The sequence below is a fragment of the Melozone crissalis genome, unplaced genomic scaffold, assembly GCF_028551555.1.
Source record: "Melozone crissalis strain CALT ecotype California unplaced genomic scaffold, PUWL_Pcris_2 ptg000045l_1, whole genome shotgun sequence".
Classification (NCBI taxonomy): domain Eukaryota; kingdom Metazoa; phylum Chordata; class Aves; order Passeriformes; family Passerellidae; genus Melozone; species Melozone crissalis.
This window is the reverse complement of record NW_026535823.1, coordinates 22,142,004-22,155,797: the sequence shown is the minus strand read 5'-3', so window position 1 is coordinate 22,155,797 and position 13,794 is coordinate 22,142,004. Positions and strand designations below refer to the sequence as shown.

General features: G+C 58.2%; 1 protein-coding gene across 1 annotated transcript; it reads right to left on the bottom strand.

Annotated features, from left to right (window-relative positions):
- Positions 1-177: 177 nt before the first annotated feature.
- Positions 178-13,068, bottom strand: TIE1 (tyrosine kinase with immunoglobulin like and EGF like domains 1). Its single transcript, XM_054285798.1, has 23 exons — positions 12,606-13,068; positions 11,853-12,140; positions 8,428-8,538; positions 8,166-8,321; positions 7,944-8,075; positions 7,515-7,655; positions 7,182-7,310; positions 6,671-6,816; positions 6,394-6,538; positions 5,978-6,136; positions 5,666-5,803; positions 5,258-5,548; positions 3,942-4,232; positions 3,221-3,414; positions 2,789-2,999; positions 2,526-2,636; positions 2,232-2,422; positions 1,992-2,105; positions 1,757-1,827; positions 1,464-1,504; positions 1,245-1,341; positions 897-996; positions 178-737 (listed from the first exon to the last, which is right to left on the bottom strand). The coding sequence occupies exons 1-23, from the start codon at positions 12,649-12,651 to the stop codon at positions 666-668; spliced, it is 3,375 nt and encodes a 1,124-aa protein (XP_054141773.1). The 5' UTR covers positions 12,652-13,068; the 3' UTR covers positions 178-665.
- Between the last annotated feature and the right edge of the window lie 726 nt (positions 13,069-13,794).

The window sequence follows — 13,794 nt, the reverse complement described above, 5'->3', positions numbered from 1 at the left end:
TTGTCTGGGAATGCTGGGACATTCCTGGGGATTATCACAGGACCCCAGTGGGAACAGGATTCTGAGGAGTGCCCACCACAGCAGCGGATCCTGTTCCCCAGTGCTGTCAGTGGGGCAGAGGTGGGTCCCCACCAATACTCCTCTGGACCCGGCTGTTGCATGATCTTTATTGTCCATAAGGCAGAGCTGACATCTCCAAAGGGTCACTGCAGAGCTGGAGGCTGTGCACAGCCAACATTGTCCTTTTGCACCCACCAGGGTGGCCCCATCCCATGCCAGCAGCGTTGCTCACAGCCCCTGGCACCACTTCAGGCCCAGAGCATGCTGAGGGCTGCAGCTGTATTGCTGCTTCCTCCTCTTGCCCCAAAGTTTAAGCATTTGTGTCCGTGGGCTTAGGCAGTGCCTTGGCTCCTGAGGGAGGCCCTCTCCTGCCTGCTCTGCTGCCAGGACCCTGCTGCTGTTTGTCCTTGGGGGCCACCCCAGCATGTCCCAACAGTGTGGGGCTCTTAGTGGCTGGCACCATGCCAGGGAGGGGACGGCACAGTCCTGCTGCAGGGAAGGCCCTCTTGAGAAGGGGCACTGCCATTTGGCTGCTTGGCCCTGGAGAGGATGAGCAGCCCCTTGTCCCCAGAGCACTGTTCCAGCAGGCTGGGGCCAGCGCAGCCTCACGCCTCCTCGGCAGTGGCATCAATCCCCGCGTAGGTGAAGTTCTCGAACAGGGCCATGTTCACGTAGGCCTGTGGGGGAACCCCAGTTAGGAGCCAGTTGTGAGCATGTCCACATCTACCTCCTGTCCCCACTAGCATGCTCACGGGTACTGTGCCCTGTTGTGTCCCTGCACCCAAAAAGTGATGGTGGGGTTAACCCCCACGCATGGTTCTGCTGCCACCACTCACCTTCCTGGCCTCCAGCATGCGGATGAGCTGCATGGAGATCTGGGCGAAGGGAGGGCGCTCGTAGGGGCGGTCCCGCCAGCACTGCCGCATCAGCTCGTACCTGGGGGCGGAGAGTCGTGGGCGGCTCAGTGAGCACGGGAGGAGAGGGGACGGAAAAGCTCCTTGCGGGAGATGGGGAAAGCAGGCGGGAAACTAAAGCCGAGGAAAGGTGTTTGGGTGTGGGACCCCAGCCCATTCCTCAGCCACAATGCAGAGGCAACCAGGCAGAAGCTACTGGAAGTTGGTGCGAGCCCTGTGGGGCAGTGGGGTTACCTGGTGCCACCACCAGCCCAGGCTCTGTCCACTTACACCTCGTCGTCGCAGTTACGCGGCTTCTCCATGCGGTATCCCTGCGGCAGCTTCTCATAGAGCTCGGCACACGTCATCCCGCAGTACGGTGTCCCCCCTGCAGCCAGAGACACCCAGGGGCTGAGGAGGTGACAGTCCCTAGGGTGTTCCCCCCAGGGCCCCAGGATAACCAGACCTACAGGGACCTGAGTGAAGGCAGGGGACAGGGAAGAGCCTTACCCAAGCTGACAATCTCCCAGAGCAGGACACCGAATGACCACCTGAAAGGGGAGGAGCCGAGGCTGTGACAGAGCGCCCAGCTGTGCCCCGCTGATGGACACAGGGCAAAGCCCAGGGTGGAACAGGCAGCCAGCGCTTGGGCTGAGCCAGCAGCTCCTCAGGAAGATGCACCAGCATCACCTCCTGCCCTTGCAGCACCCAGAGCAATAGCCTTGCCTCTCTGACTGCACCAGAGAGGGGTGGAGGTGCCACAGCCATGCCCCAGCCCGGTGCCCCCGGCCTGCAGCACTTACACATCACTCTTGGTGGTGTACACGCTGTAGTTGAGGGACTCGATGGCCATCCAGCGAACTGGCAAACGGCCCTGGGGAAAGAGAGAGCCACCATCAGGGCTGGAGGAGTGCCTCCTGGGGGGAAGACAGCTGTGATCCAGCCAGTCCTGCCATGGTGGGTTGGTCACACCGATGGTGGGCATCCTGCCCACCACACTGGTGCAGGCCCCATGGGGATGTTTCACTCCTGGCTCACCATTGTCTTCTTCACATAGACCTCCTCCCCTCTGGAGAGGCCAAAGTCAGCAATTTTGGAGGCCAGGTTTTCTCCCACCAGAATGTTTCTTGCTGCCAGGTCCCTGTGAATGAACTGAAAGGGAAGAGCAGTTAACAGGAGCTACATGCTCCCTCCTGCTGGCCTCAGGGATCTCATTCCTTGATGGGGAACCCCCAGGCCTCAGGGAGAGGGTGATCTGAGGGGCTTGCTGGGATGTACCTGCTTCTCACTCAGGTACTGCATCCCCTTGGCCACATCTGAAGCAAACTGGAGGAGCTGCTGGGATGTGAGGGTGGAGGCAGTGCCGTGCTCCTTGGCAAAGGCTGGGTCGGTCTCCAAGACTCGGCTTTTGCGGAGGAAGTCGAGGAGGTTTCCATATGGAGCGTACTCAATGGCGATGTACAGGTAGCCTGGGGGGCAGGAGGAGGTTGGGCTACTGGGGCTCTCCCCAGCAAAAAGGAATAGACAGCTGGACAGGGGTGGTGGGGCAGGGTAGAATGGGACAGCCCTCACCCTTGTTCTCACAGGCACCCAGCAAGTTGATGATGTTGGGGTGATGGCCCAGTTTGCACAGCACCTCCAGCTCCCCAGCAAAGTCCCGATGGTCATTCTCTGAAGCAAACTCTGGAAGCAAAGAGGGGATGAACACCTCGGGCTACAACAGGGGCTTTTCCTCTGCTTCTCTGCAAAACACTCCTGATGCTCCCCAGCACAAGCATGGCTCAGGACACAGCTGCAGCAGTCAGCCCACCCTGCCTGCCTCCCCCAGCACTCACCTTTCAGCATCTTGATGGCTGCATTCATTTTCAGGCCGTCCTTTTTGATCATGGCCCTGATTACCTGCCCAAAATTGCCCTCCCCGATCATGTCCTCAAACTTGATGTCTTCCCACTCCAGGATGGGGTAGCTGAGGGGCTCAGGCTGCGGCTTGGGCCGGCGTGTGAGGGTCAGGGTCCCTGAGTTGAACTGCAGGATGGTCTCTTCCCCCTGGCAGATGGAAGCGGGTGAGGTTAGAGGCACCGGGCACCTGCCCGCCCACGCGGCAGTCCCAGCAGGACAGGAGTCATGGGCAAGGGTGGGCTCCGCACCCTCTCCGTGTGGAAGTGAGGTCTGGCTGCATCCGGGCTGGAGGCTATGGAACGTGACCTGGAGCGGGCTGGGACCTGGGGAGCAGGGGACACGGTCCTGGCGGGGCAGGCGGCACTCACCGAGCCAGACTGGTACGTAAAGGTGCGGCGCCGGTGGAAAAAATTCTTCTTGATGAGGAAAAGTGCCAGGAGAGCAAAGAGGATGGTGAAGCAAGTGACGGACACAGAGCCAACAATGGCCAAGAGCAGCTGCTGGTCTGTTCCCGCCTGCTCAGTGCCCTGGCTGCCCAGGCTGGGCGGCACGCTCAGCACTCCTGCCAAAAGGAGGGATGGAGGGTTGTGGTGCATGGTCAAGCCCTGCCTGGCCTGCACTAGTGGCCAACCACCATGGCAGCAGCCCTCTCCCAGCACCAAGATCCCCAATGAAGATACCATAACCACATCCTGAGCTCCCGGTACCACAGTGGCACAGAGGGGAAAGTGTCACAGCCCAGCTCCTGACACTGAACCACTGGTTTCTGGACCTCCAACCAGCTTTGGGTCAAGCCATGATCTCCTCCAATGCTTGCTCTGCTCTGCTCCCCCAGCCCCTTGATTCACATCCCCTGCTGCCCAAGGCAGAGTCACTCTGTAGGTGCCATGACGTCATCATGCCACCCCTGCCCCTGTAGGACTAGGAGGAGCAGGTTTTAAGACACCAAGAGTTTTGATCTTTGGCTGCTGCTTCAGAGCCATGGTCAGAAGGTGCCACAAGCACCCCGATCATTCTTTGCTGATCAGAATCTGAGCCCAAGCTGCAGCAGAGCTGTGAGCCCCCTGCCTGCTGGGACACCCCTCTCACCGTCCCCGAGGGTCTTGGCTTTTACGGGCAGGCTCCATTCCCCTGGCACATGGGAGTTGGCACGGACACGAAACTGGTAGCTGGTGCTGGCATTGAGGCCTCCAACGATCTTGGTGGTCTCGGCGCCGCTGTCGGTGTCAATCCACTGGGGTTCACTGGTGCCCCCCACCTGCTGCAGCTCCACAATGTACTTGGTGATGCCCCCGTTGGGGTACTCAGGCACCTGCCAGGAGAGCCTGACCGCGGTGTCGGACACGGGCTCTGCCGAGAGCAGCTGCGGGGAGGAGGGCCCTGGGACCAAGAGAGAAGAGTGTCAGGCCCAGAATGGGGCTCCTCGTGCTGCCCAGGCTCAGTGCTGCTGTTGGGATTGAACCCTGAGGATGGCAATGGGCAACCAGAGCCAGGTCAGCTTTGAGGGATCTTCAGGGACCCCAGCCCCTGCTTGGAGGAGGTGGAGGTGCTCTCCATGTACCACAGTGAAGCAGGACTGTACTCCCAAACGTTCCAGCCACACCATCTGAGGTCTAAATGCCTGTGATTGACTAGCTCTTGTGACTTTTTATTCCTTCAGGCCTCCATCACATACTTTCTGCCCACCACCTCCTCTGAGACCTCTCCTGCCTGCCCACATCCCTAACCCTTAATTTCCAGATCATACAAAGCTCTTAGAAGCAGAGAGCAGAGGAAACCTGCCATCCCTCAAGCCTGATGTCTATCAGTCCTCTCAATGTGTACTGTACAGTGCCAAGCCCCCCTCCAAAGGCCTCATGCATGCCTTTGCCCTTGGCTGCCAGAAAGCTTGGTCAGGCTGGTGCTCCATCTCTGCATGGTCTTCTACCTACTCCAGGGGCTGTGAGTGTGTGTGCCCAGAGGTGGGACTGCAGGGCTCCCCAGGCCCTAGTGACCACACAACAAAATTACCTGGCAGCAGAGTTAACGCAAACCAAAAGGGAAGTATTTTTTCATGCAAAGTATAATGATATAGAGGAACTAGTTGCTACAGGGTATTGTAAAGGCTGCAAGTATAGACAGGTCCATCAGGGTTTGAGCAAGGGTGTAGAGAACAGATTTGTTTGTGACCATCACTCTGGATGATCTGAATGTCACATTCAGCTTAGGATGTCTCTCAGTTCCTTGGTGCTGGAGACTGCAGGATCTAGTGGGGAAAGGAGGGCTCATTTTCCCCAAACAGCTGTTCATGTTCTATCAGAGATGGGAGAAGGAGCAGCCAGACCTGGGGATGGTTGCTGTTACAATTATAACTGATTTATCATTGTAATTCCCTGTTACAGTTCCCAGCATTCCACTGGACCCACCTTTACTGTTGATCATGACCTTGTAAGGGTCAGAGGGTGGCCCCAGGCTGGTGCAGTGGTACACCAGCACCTCCAGCCTGTACTCCTTGTTAAACTCCAAGCCCCCGATGCGGGCAGAGAGCACAGAGATGGATGTGATGTTTTTCTCAGAGACCAACCGCCTTGCAGAGTCAAAGAGGTGGACAATGAACCCATGTGCTGGCTCATGGTTGCTTGGCAACTTCCAGGTGACATGAAGCATATTTTTCTTTTCTACGGACCAGCCTTCGATCACAGGTTTGACTGTGGGCTCTGCAAACAAAAAGGCAGCAGAATCTCACAGCACGTCAGCTGTGAGACCTTTCAGGCTCTGTGCTGTGCAGGGTCAGGGCCAGGGTCAGGGTCAGGGCCAAGGAGATGGAGGCTCACCAAGGCAGTCAGTCACCATGATGGCTTCAGGACCCTTGCTGCCCTCCCCACCAGCCCCTGGCCGGCTCAGCTGCGCCTTGACGATGTAGGCGGTCACTGGCCGGAGGTTCATGAGGGTGATGTTCTCGCTGTTGTCGACTGTTGGCCAAGAAAACATGTCAAAACCATGCCCATCATCCACAGCCTGCCCTGCCACCAGCATCCTCCTCAGCATCACCACACGGGGCCTGGTATGGAGACATCTGCCCACCCCAGACCTCACCCACCCACACACAGGTTTTATCTGTGTCCCTCAGCCCTGCAGGCACATACCCACAATGGATGACCATGCTGAATTGTCATCCTTGGGCTTGTAGAAGAGCTTGATGGAGGTGATGGGTCCATCACCAGAGAAGCTGTCCACAGGTGACACCACGAGCTGGCGACTCTGCTTGGCCAACAGCCGGGGGGCGCTCAAGGGCACTGGCGGCACTTGGGGGGAAGAAGGGAATGACACTGGTGGGACTGGGAGCAACGAGGAGCACAGAGAGCATGAATACATCTGCCACCTCTTGGCTCCTTCCAGCTTTGTCAGGAGAGTCTTTTATAATCACCCAAACCTGTCTGCTGGCATTGCAGCCAACGATGGGAGGCACCCAGTCAGGCGCAGTGGTGGTATTGCACACCATGCTGACAGCCTCCCCCAGCAACCCTGGCTTGTCCTGCTCCTGCCACCACACTTTCCTCACCTCGGATATTGACCTTGACTTTCCGGCTGTCCTGGCCCCCGGTGGTGGAGACCCGGCACTCCCAGAGCCCCGTGTCCGCCTTTGTCAGGTGCTGCACCTCAAACTCACAGGTGATCTGCTTTGGCTCAATGATGGTTTTGATGACCTGTGGCACAGAGGGTGCTGTCAGCCCCTCCACTCTGCCCCTGGCTCAGCCCCCATGAGTGTGAGGCTGCCCAGCAGCTGCATGTACTCGTGAGGGAGCTGTGGTGGTGGGGCAAGGGGCAAGGGGCAGTACCTTGAGCACAGTGCCGTCAGCCTTGCGCAGCTCCACGCTGTCCCTGGTGGGCAGTGGGTTGCCAATGGCCACACAGCTGATGATGGGCTCTGAGCCCAGGTTGAACTCCAGCTCTGAGGCCAGCTGGATGATCTGGGGGAACCGGTCTGGTACACAGAAATCAACATTAGGGCTGGCCCTGCTCCTCCCCTACAAGAAAGCCTGGCACCTTTTCTTGGACCTAGATGGTGCCAAGGGAAAGGTGATGGATGCTGTGGTCCAGCCCTGATCCCCACCCCACATGCTGGGCTTAGCAACACTCTCAGCACAGATAATGCTGGGATCCAGACCAGATGTTGCCCTTGCAATGTCCTGGTTTTACAGACTTGGAGTCTAATTCCATAGCCAAGGGGTCCTGCTGAACCAGCTGGCGAGACCAATAGCCAATGGCCCTCCCAGCCATTGAGGAAGGAGCCAGCACACACCAGAGGGTGGGGGATGGAAACCTGCCACAGCCCTATGCCAACCTCACCTGACTTCTCACAGTGCTGCCCATGCCAGCCTGCGGGGCAGACACAGCCACTGAAGCGGTTACAGCTGCCTCCATTTTGGCAGGTGCACTCCAGGGCACAGTCAGGGCCGTAGAATCCTGAGGGACAGGCTGTGGGAAGAGAAGAGCTCACTGCTACCCTTGGCCATGGCACAGGATCAGAGAGACAGCAAGCAGCTGATGCAGGCAGCTGTACTGCTCAACCTGTGCTGACCCTCAGATGAGGAGAGGGTTGCAGAGGTGCTGCTGGAGAGCAGCCAGGCCCTGGAGGAAGCCCAGCTGGGTGAGAGCTGATGGACACCCATGTCCCTGTACCTTGGTCGCAGCGGGAGCCGCTCCAGCCCGAGGCACAGGAGCAGCCATAGGGGTCGAGAAGGCAGAAGCTCAGCCCCCGGCAGCCCTGGGCTCTCTGGCACGTCTCCTGGCAGTTGCGGCCAAACTGGCCTTCCTGGCAGGCTGGAAAAGAAGCATGGTCTGGCCTCACCCACCCTTCATCCATGCCCTTACTGCTTGTGCATGGCACAGAGCTGGCTCGGGTGCCCCAAGCCCCATATCACCACCTGGAGGAAACATGGGACCCATGTGGCTGGTCCAGCCCTGGCCCAGAAAGAGAGGGCACCGAGGGTAGGGAGATGCTGGGGATGAACATGGCATTTCTAGACGCAGTGCTCAGATCTAGGGGTGCAAGAGAGCCCCCACATAGGCCCTGGGCACAGCACCCAGTGCTGGGCAGGGGGAACCCACCTCTCTCACAGCGGGTGCCCATGAACCCTGGAGGGCAGATGCATTCACCAACGTGGTCGTGGCAGATGCCGCCGTTCAGACAGTCGGGACAGTCCTTGTCACAGGATGGTCCCCATTTCTTTGCAGGGCAGGCTGCAGAGAGAGCAGAGAGGGCCAGAGTGCCACCTGCCACAGGGCAGGGTATGGCTGTCCCCAGTCCCAGGCAGCCAGGGCCCTGCTCACCTCTCACGATGAGGCGGTAGAAGGCACTCCACAGAGGGCTGTCCCCCATGAACGTGGCACTGTAGACACCGTTTTCGTTGACACTGACATTGGGGAGCGTCAGGACAACGTGGTCATCCTGCACCTCGCCCCGGTCCGTGGTTTGGTAGTAGGTGCCTGCAAGGGGACAGAGGGTTATCTGTGACCTCCTGTGCCCCGGGGCCAGTGCCAGGCACCAGCTGGGAGCAGCTCCAGCCCTGGGTCTGCTCTTGGAACTACTTGCCGTTTCTTTTCCACATAACATCTGTCTCCTTCCTCTTGAGGATCCTGGCAGAGAAGGTGGCTGCCTCGGCCACATTCACAGACTGTGTGGCCTTCACTGGGAAGAGGTGGGCTGCAGAGGAGGAGGAGGCACAGATTGCACAGCAGTCACCCCCTGAGGGCACTCACACCAGGACATACCCTGGCATGTTCCTGCTGGAATGTCATGACACATCTCCCTGTCTGCTCCATGTTGGACCCAGGACCCCCAAGGCTCTGCAGGAACAGGGCTCCCTTCCTGGCCCCTTGAGCCCCTTCAGGCAGACACCAAGGAATGGGATTTGGCACCCTGCCCTCTGACCAGCCCACCATCTGCACAGGATGCTGGTGGCAGCAGTCTGGGGAGGTGACATCTGAACAAGTGTGCATGGTGCACCCTGCCTGCTGGTGAGGTGTGGAGTGCTGCAGGCAGGGAAAGCAGGGCTGGTAAGGGGAATTAAGTGTGCAGGAGGCTGCACTGCAGCCCCCAGGAGCAGCAGCCCTGTCACGGCTGTTTTCCTGATTCCCCAGGTGCTGGGGTGTGCAGCAGCAATGAACCCCTGGAGTATTAATGTGAGTCAGCCAGACCCCAGCCTGAGCACAAACAGGGCTATAAATACCTTAAGGCCTGGGAAACCAAGCCCTGGGCGTGCCAGGACAGACACAAAGGAGGACACAGGCGGCTGCTGGCTTTTGGAGCCTGGCAGTTCTCCAGCTTGCACACACTAAAAGAGCCACACCAGGCTGGAGCTAAAACACATCCAGCCCTGTGTCCCGCCCCTCTGAGGCCAAGGACCAGGAGGAAGCAGCACATGCTGCAGACGCCCAGGGAAGGGCACCGCAGGTCACACTTGGCAGTCATTTCCCAGAATCGCCTCCCCATCTATCCCTCTAATTGGGATCTTTGTTCCATGGACTTTGAAGCCCTCAGTGGTGGGCTCACAGATATGGCCCTCACTCTGTTTCAATCCACCTCACTCCCTGGAATGAAAGGCAACAGTTCCCTGGGGACCCCTAAATGCAACGCTTTGCATTTGTGCACACCGATTTATTTGCCTGTCACCCCATCACTGAAGCCCTCCCAGACAGCATCTCTTCCCTCTCTGTCACTCCACAGTGCATTCATCATCTCCCCAGGCAGCTCAGGGACAGACAGCAGGCAGCATGGCTGCTTGCTCAGCTCTGCACCCACAGCTGGTGACACAGGTCCATGCAAAGACCTCGTGCCATGCCAGTGGGAACTCCCTCGTGTGACAAGAACTGCTCCTATTCCTACTCTCCCTTTTTTTAGTCAGTTATTTACCCATGCAAAGATCACTCCTGCCACCCCCTGGGTGCAAAGTTTCTCTCAAAGAACCTCGGAGAGGGATTTTTCCCAGTTTTCTCCAGGAATTTGAGCAGACAGTATCAATTTTTCACAGCATCATCACTGCTGCCACCCCAGCAACCCTACCACAGCAAACCCTTTCTCAGGGACCATGCCACCACATATTCTGCTCTTTATTACAGTTTTGCTATTTTTCCAGGTTCAGACTTGAGTTTTCAGGCCTGTAACTCCCTACCCAGAAGTTTTAGGAAGGTCTGGTTTCCCAAGGACAGCCTTGCTCACTGCACACCCAGCCTGGCAATGTCTGGTGCTCCATTCTGCAATTTATCACCTGTCTCCTGCCAACAACAGTGGCATTTTAGACAGATCCTCCAGCAAATTTTCCCACCCTTTCCGTTGTACACACAGATACAAAAATTTTTAAAATGTTGGTTTTCTGCAGTTGTTTTTCTGGGTGTCTTTCTGCTCTGGAAAGTGTAAAAGATAGTTTATTGACAGATTTAAACACTTCTGAAATTGCTTCTCAGGATCTCTTTGGTTTGCTTTACTTTGTTTTTTCAGTAATCCTTCCAAAATTTATCAAACTTCCTAAGTTCTTCTCCATGCATGACCTTTTGGGAGCTGCCAGCTTTCCTCTAACAGCATTCCCCACCCACTGTTTAATCACCCTGGCTTGCTTTGGTGTTCTCTCAGGCTAAACAGGAGAGATGGCACACACCAAGCCACTTCAGTGGGTTCTGTATCCAGCTCCCCTGCAAACATGTCAACTTTTTGCTTACTAATTCCTTTATTTTTTTACCTTCTCCTCTAAACACAGCAATAGAAGGTTCTTAGAAACTTGTGAAAGAGACACCTTTTTGGCACTTGTAACTCCCACAGGGGCTCCTCCAAAGCACTATTTTATTTTTTGGCTAAGAGGACCCAGGAGTGGGGGCTGACTGAGAACACCCCACCATGGGAAGCACTGTCCCAGACATGGAGCCCCAGAGCCATCACCTCCATCCATGATTTATAAACAAAGACATCTGGGGGTACAGAAATCCCTCTGTGCTCCTCACCCCGTGCTGCTGGTCATGTCTCCCACACTGTCTCCATTGGCCTCTGCTCCATTCCTCAGTGCCACCCTGCTTGCTCAGACAATCCAGCTCTGTTTCCAACAGCACCACTGCCATTTTTCAGCTTGAGCCTCTTTACAAGGACAAAAGCTGAGTCCTGCTCCCTGGGGAATGCTTAGGCCACACCAGCAGCCTCTGTGCCCCACCTTGGAGACAGTCAATATCCTTGCTGAAGCTCTGTCTTAACACGGGCAGGGAAACTTGTATCCCCTCCTCTTATTCTGAGCAAAAGGACACTGTCTAAGCTAGACTTTCTAAAAAAGAGCTAGAAAGCATCCTGAGGCAAATATCACAGAAAATTTCAGTTTTGCAAAGTCTCAAGCACAGGGAGGGAAGGTCAGAGGGGCAGTGTGGGAGCATGCTGCCCCAGGTGGTGTCCCTGCTGCTGGTCAGCCCAGGGAGGCCCTTTGGATTCTTATAGCCCAAAACAGGAGCAGGAGATGAGGCCAGCACTGCCCCTGGCTACAGTGCAGTCTGGCAGCGCCTCTCAGCAAGCCCCATTGCTGGAACGGTGGTGTGCTGCCCCGGGATGGTGTTTGTCCAGCACCTGAGAGGCTGCCAAAGATCTGCCCCAGCACTACCTCCTCCCCTTGAGCCTGTAGTGAGGGAATGGGCTGGCACAGCTCCAAAGGGCTACCCCCTGCTCTGGTTAATGATTTCCAGACCCCACAACCTCCTCCAAGGGCACTCAGCTTCCTCTTGGACCTTGCCCTTCTCCCAAGCCTCATTATAAACACAGACACCTCCTCCATGGGGCTCGACCATGCTCCTCCAGCTGAACATCCCTTCCACCTCCCTTCCATCTCCCTGCCACCAGGGCTGGTCGACCCCAAACCCAGCTTATGGGTCACCACTGTCCCCCTACCTCCCTGCCTGGTGCTGGGATTGCGCAGTACAGGGCAGGAAGGTCCCCTGTGCACCCGACTGGCAGGCAGGGGCCTCCTGCTGCCCCCAGAAGGCACTCACCATTGTGGCTGTTGTGCACATAGACCACCTGGGCCTGCTCGGTCGGGGTGCGCCCCAGGCAGTAGAGGATCCCCACCAGGTCAGCCTTGGAGAAGCCCCTGGCCTGGACTTGGTTGCTGCGGTTGCGGTAGTTTTGGAAGTTCATTTTGGGGTGAGTCATCACGATCTTGTTCTCCCGCTCGATCTGCAGGTAGCTCACGTCGTGCTCCCCCACCACGCAGGAGAGGAAGAAGTCAGAGTGGGACAGGCTCTGCACGTTGGCGACCAGGGTGATGTCCAGGATGGCCCCTGGGGTGAGGGAACACAAGGGCACATCACAGCTGGGCACCAGCATGGCCACACCAGCCCTGCCTCGGGGCCAGATCCTGTCACCCAGATGTCTCCCCCTTTCCAGAACATTTTTGCCATCCCCAGCCCTGAAGGCACAGCCAAGGCAAAGCAAGGCGCATTGCAGACATATCGGGATGACACGGTTCACATTTCTGCTCTCCTTTTAGAGACCCCAGCTGGATCAGCTCCCCAGCATGAGCCAAGCATGCATCAGAATGGGATTCTTGGGGTGACTCTCCTCCCATGTCAGAGAGAGACAGCCAGAGGCCTCTGAGAGCTCCAAATGGCTGATCACAAAGGGACATTTCCTCCCTCCCAACCCTGCTCCGATGGCGCCACTGAGCTTCCACAGCTGCCTCTTCCCACCAAGCCACTCTGAGGCAGGGGCTGCTCACTTAAGTGATATGAAAAGGAGCAATTTACCTGCCAGATGTGGGAAGAGAAGTAGAAGATAAAGCTGGAGTCCCATGTCCTTGGAGCTTGTTCCAAATCTGGTAGAGGTCAGAAAATCCCCAGCATTTCCTGGCTACGGGGCTCAGAGCTGGAGGCTGTGGCTGCCTAGGAGCTCCACATGAGCAGCAGCTCAGGTCCGCTGCTCCCTGCCCATGTCCCCCATCTCTTCTCCGTGCTGTTGCTTGACTTCCAGGGCAGCTGGGACCACCTCCTGTGGTGCATAGCCTGGACACGGACTGAGAGATGCCCCCGTTTCTCTGGCTCTGTGGCCAGCCAGATGCTCAGGAGCAGGGCTTGCTGGCCAAGGGACCGCTGGGATCCCCTGCCTGGTGGCAGCTCTTCCAGGGAAAGGCAGCCGCCCACCTCTCCAGGGCTAGGGCTGCGTGCTCAGGGTTCCCTGAGTCATGCTGAGCCCCTGGCCCGGGCAGGAGGTGTCCCGACCCCGCTTTTCGTCCAATGTTCAGAGCGCCTCATGCCCCAGCCCGCCCGGGCAGTGGCATCCCCATCCCCGCGGTGCAGCCCCGTGGCCGATGGCTGTGGGAAGGGCTCTCTGGAGCAGGGAAAGGAAAGGGGCCAAGGGGCCGTGGCTGGCGGCGGCAGCGGAGCCAAATCCTGTTTCCCATGCGGCGTTTCCTGCTCTCCACCCATTGTTTGGAGACGGCCCTGACTCCAGGAGCCGTCGGGAGCAGCCCTGCACAGGCTCTCCCCCGGGGAGCGGCGTGCGGCGGGGCTGAGGCCGCGCACACCTCGGGGCGCCTCAGCTTCCCGCCGCCACGAGCTGGGGTGCGAGGCACGGCCCGCCCGGGCCCCGGGGTTCGAGGCACGGCCCGTCCGGGCCCCGGGGTGCGAGGCAGGGCCCGCCTGGCTCCGGGGTGCGAGGCACGGCCCGCCCGGGCTCGGGGTGCGAGTCACACTCCGCCCGGGCTTGGAGTGCGAGTCACGGTCCGCCCGGGCTCTGGGGTGCGAGGGAGGGCCCAGCCGGGCTCCCTGCGGTGCCAGGGCTCGACTCATCCTGCGGGGCCCATCGGGGGACACTGTCCGGCTTGATAGGGGCTGAGTGGAAGCACGGGCAGGGCGCCAACGAGCTGCCCAGCTCACACGGTAGGGTGGCCACTGCCTGAGGAGAAAACCCTGTGGTTTGTGGTAAACATGTCTGGGG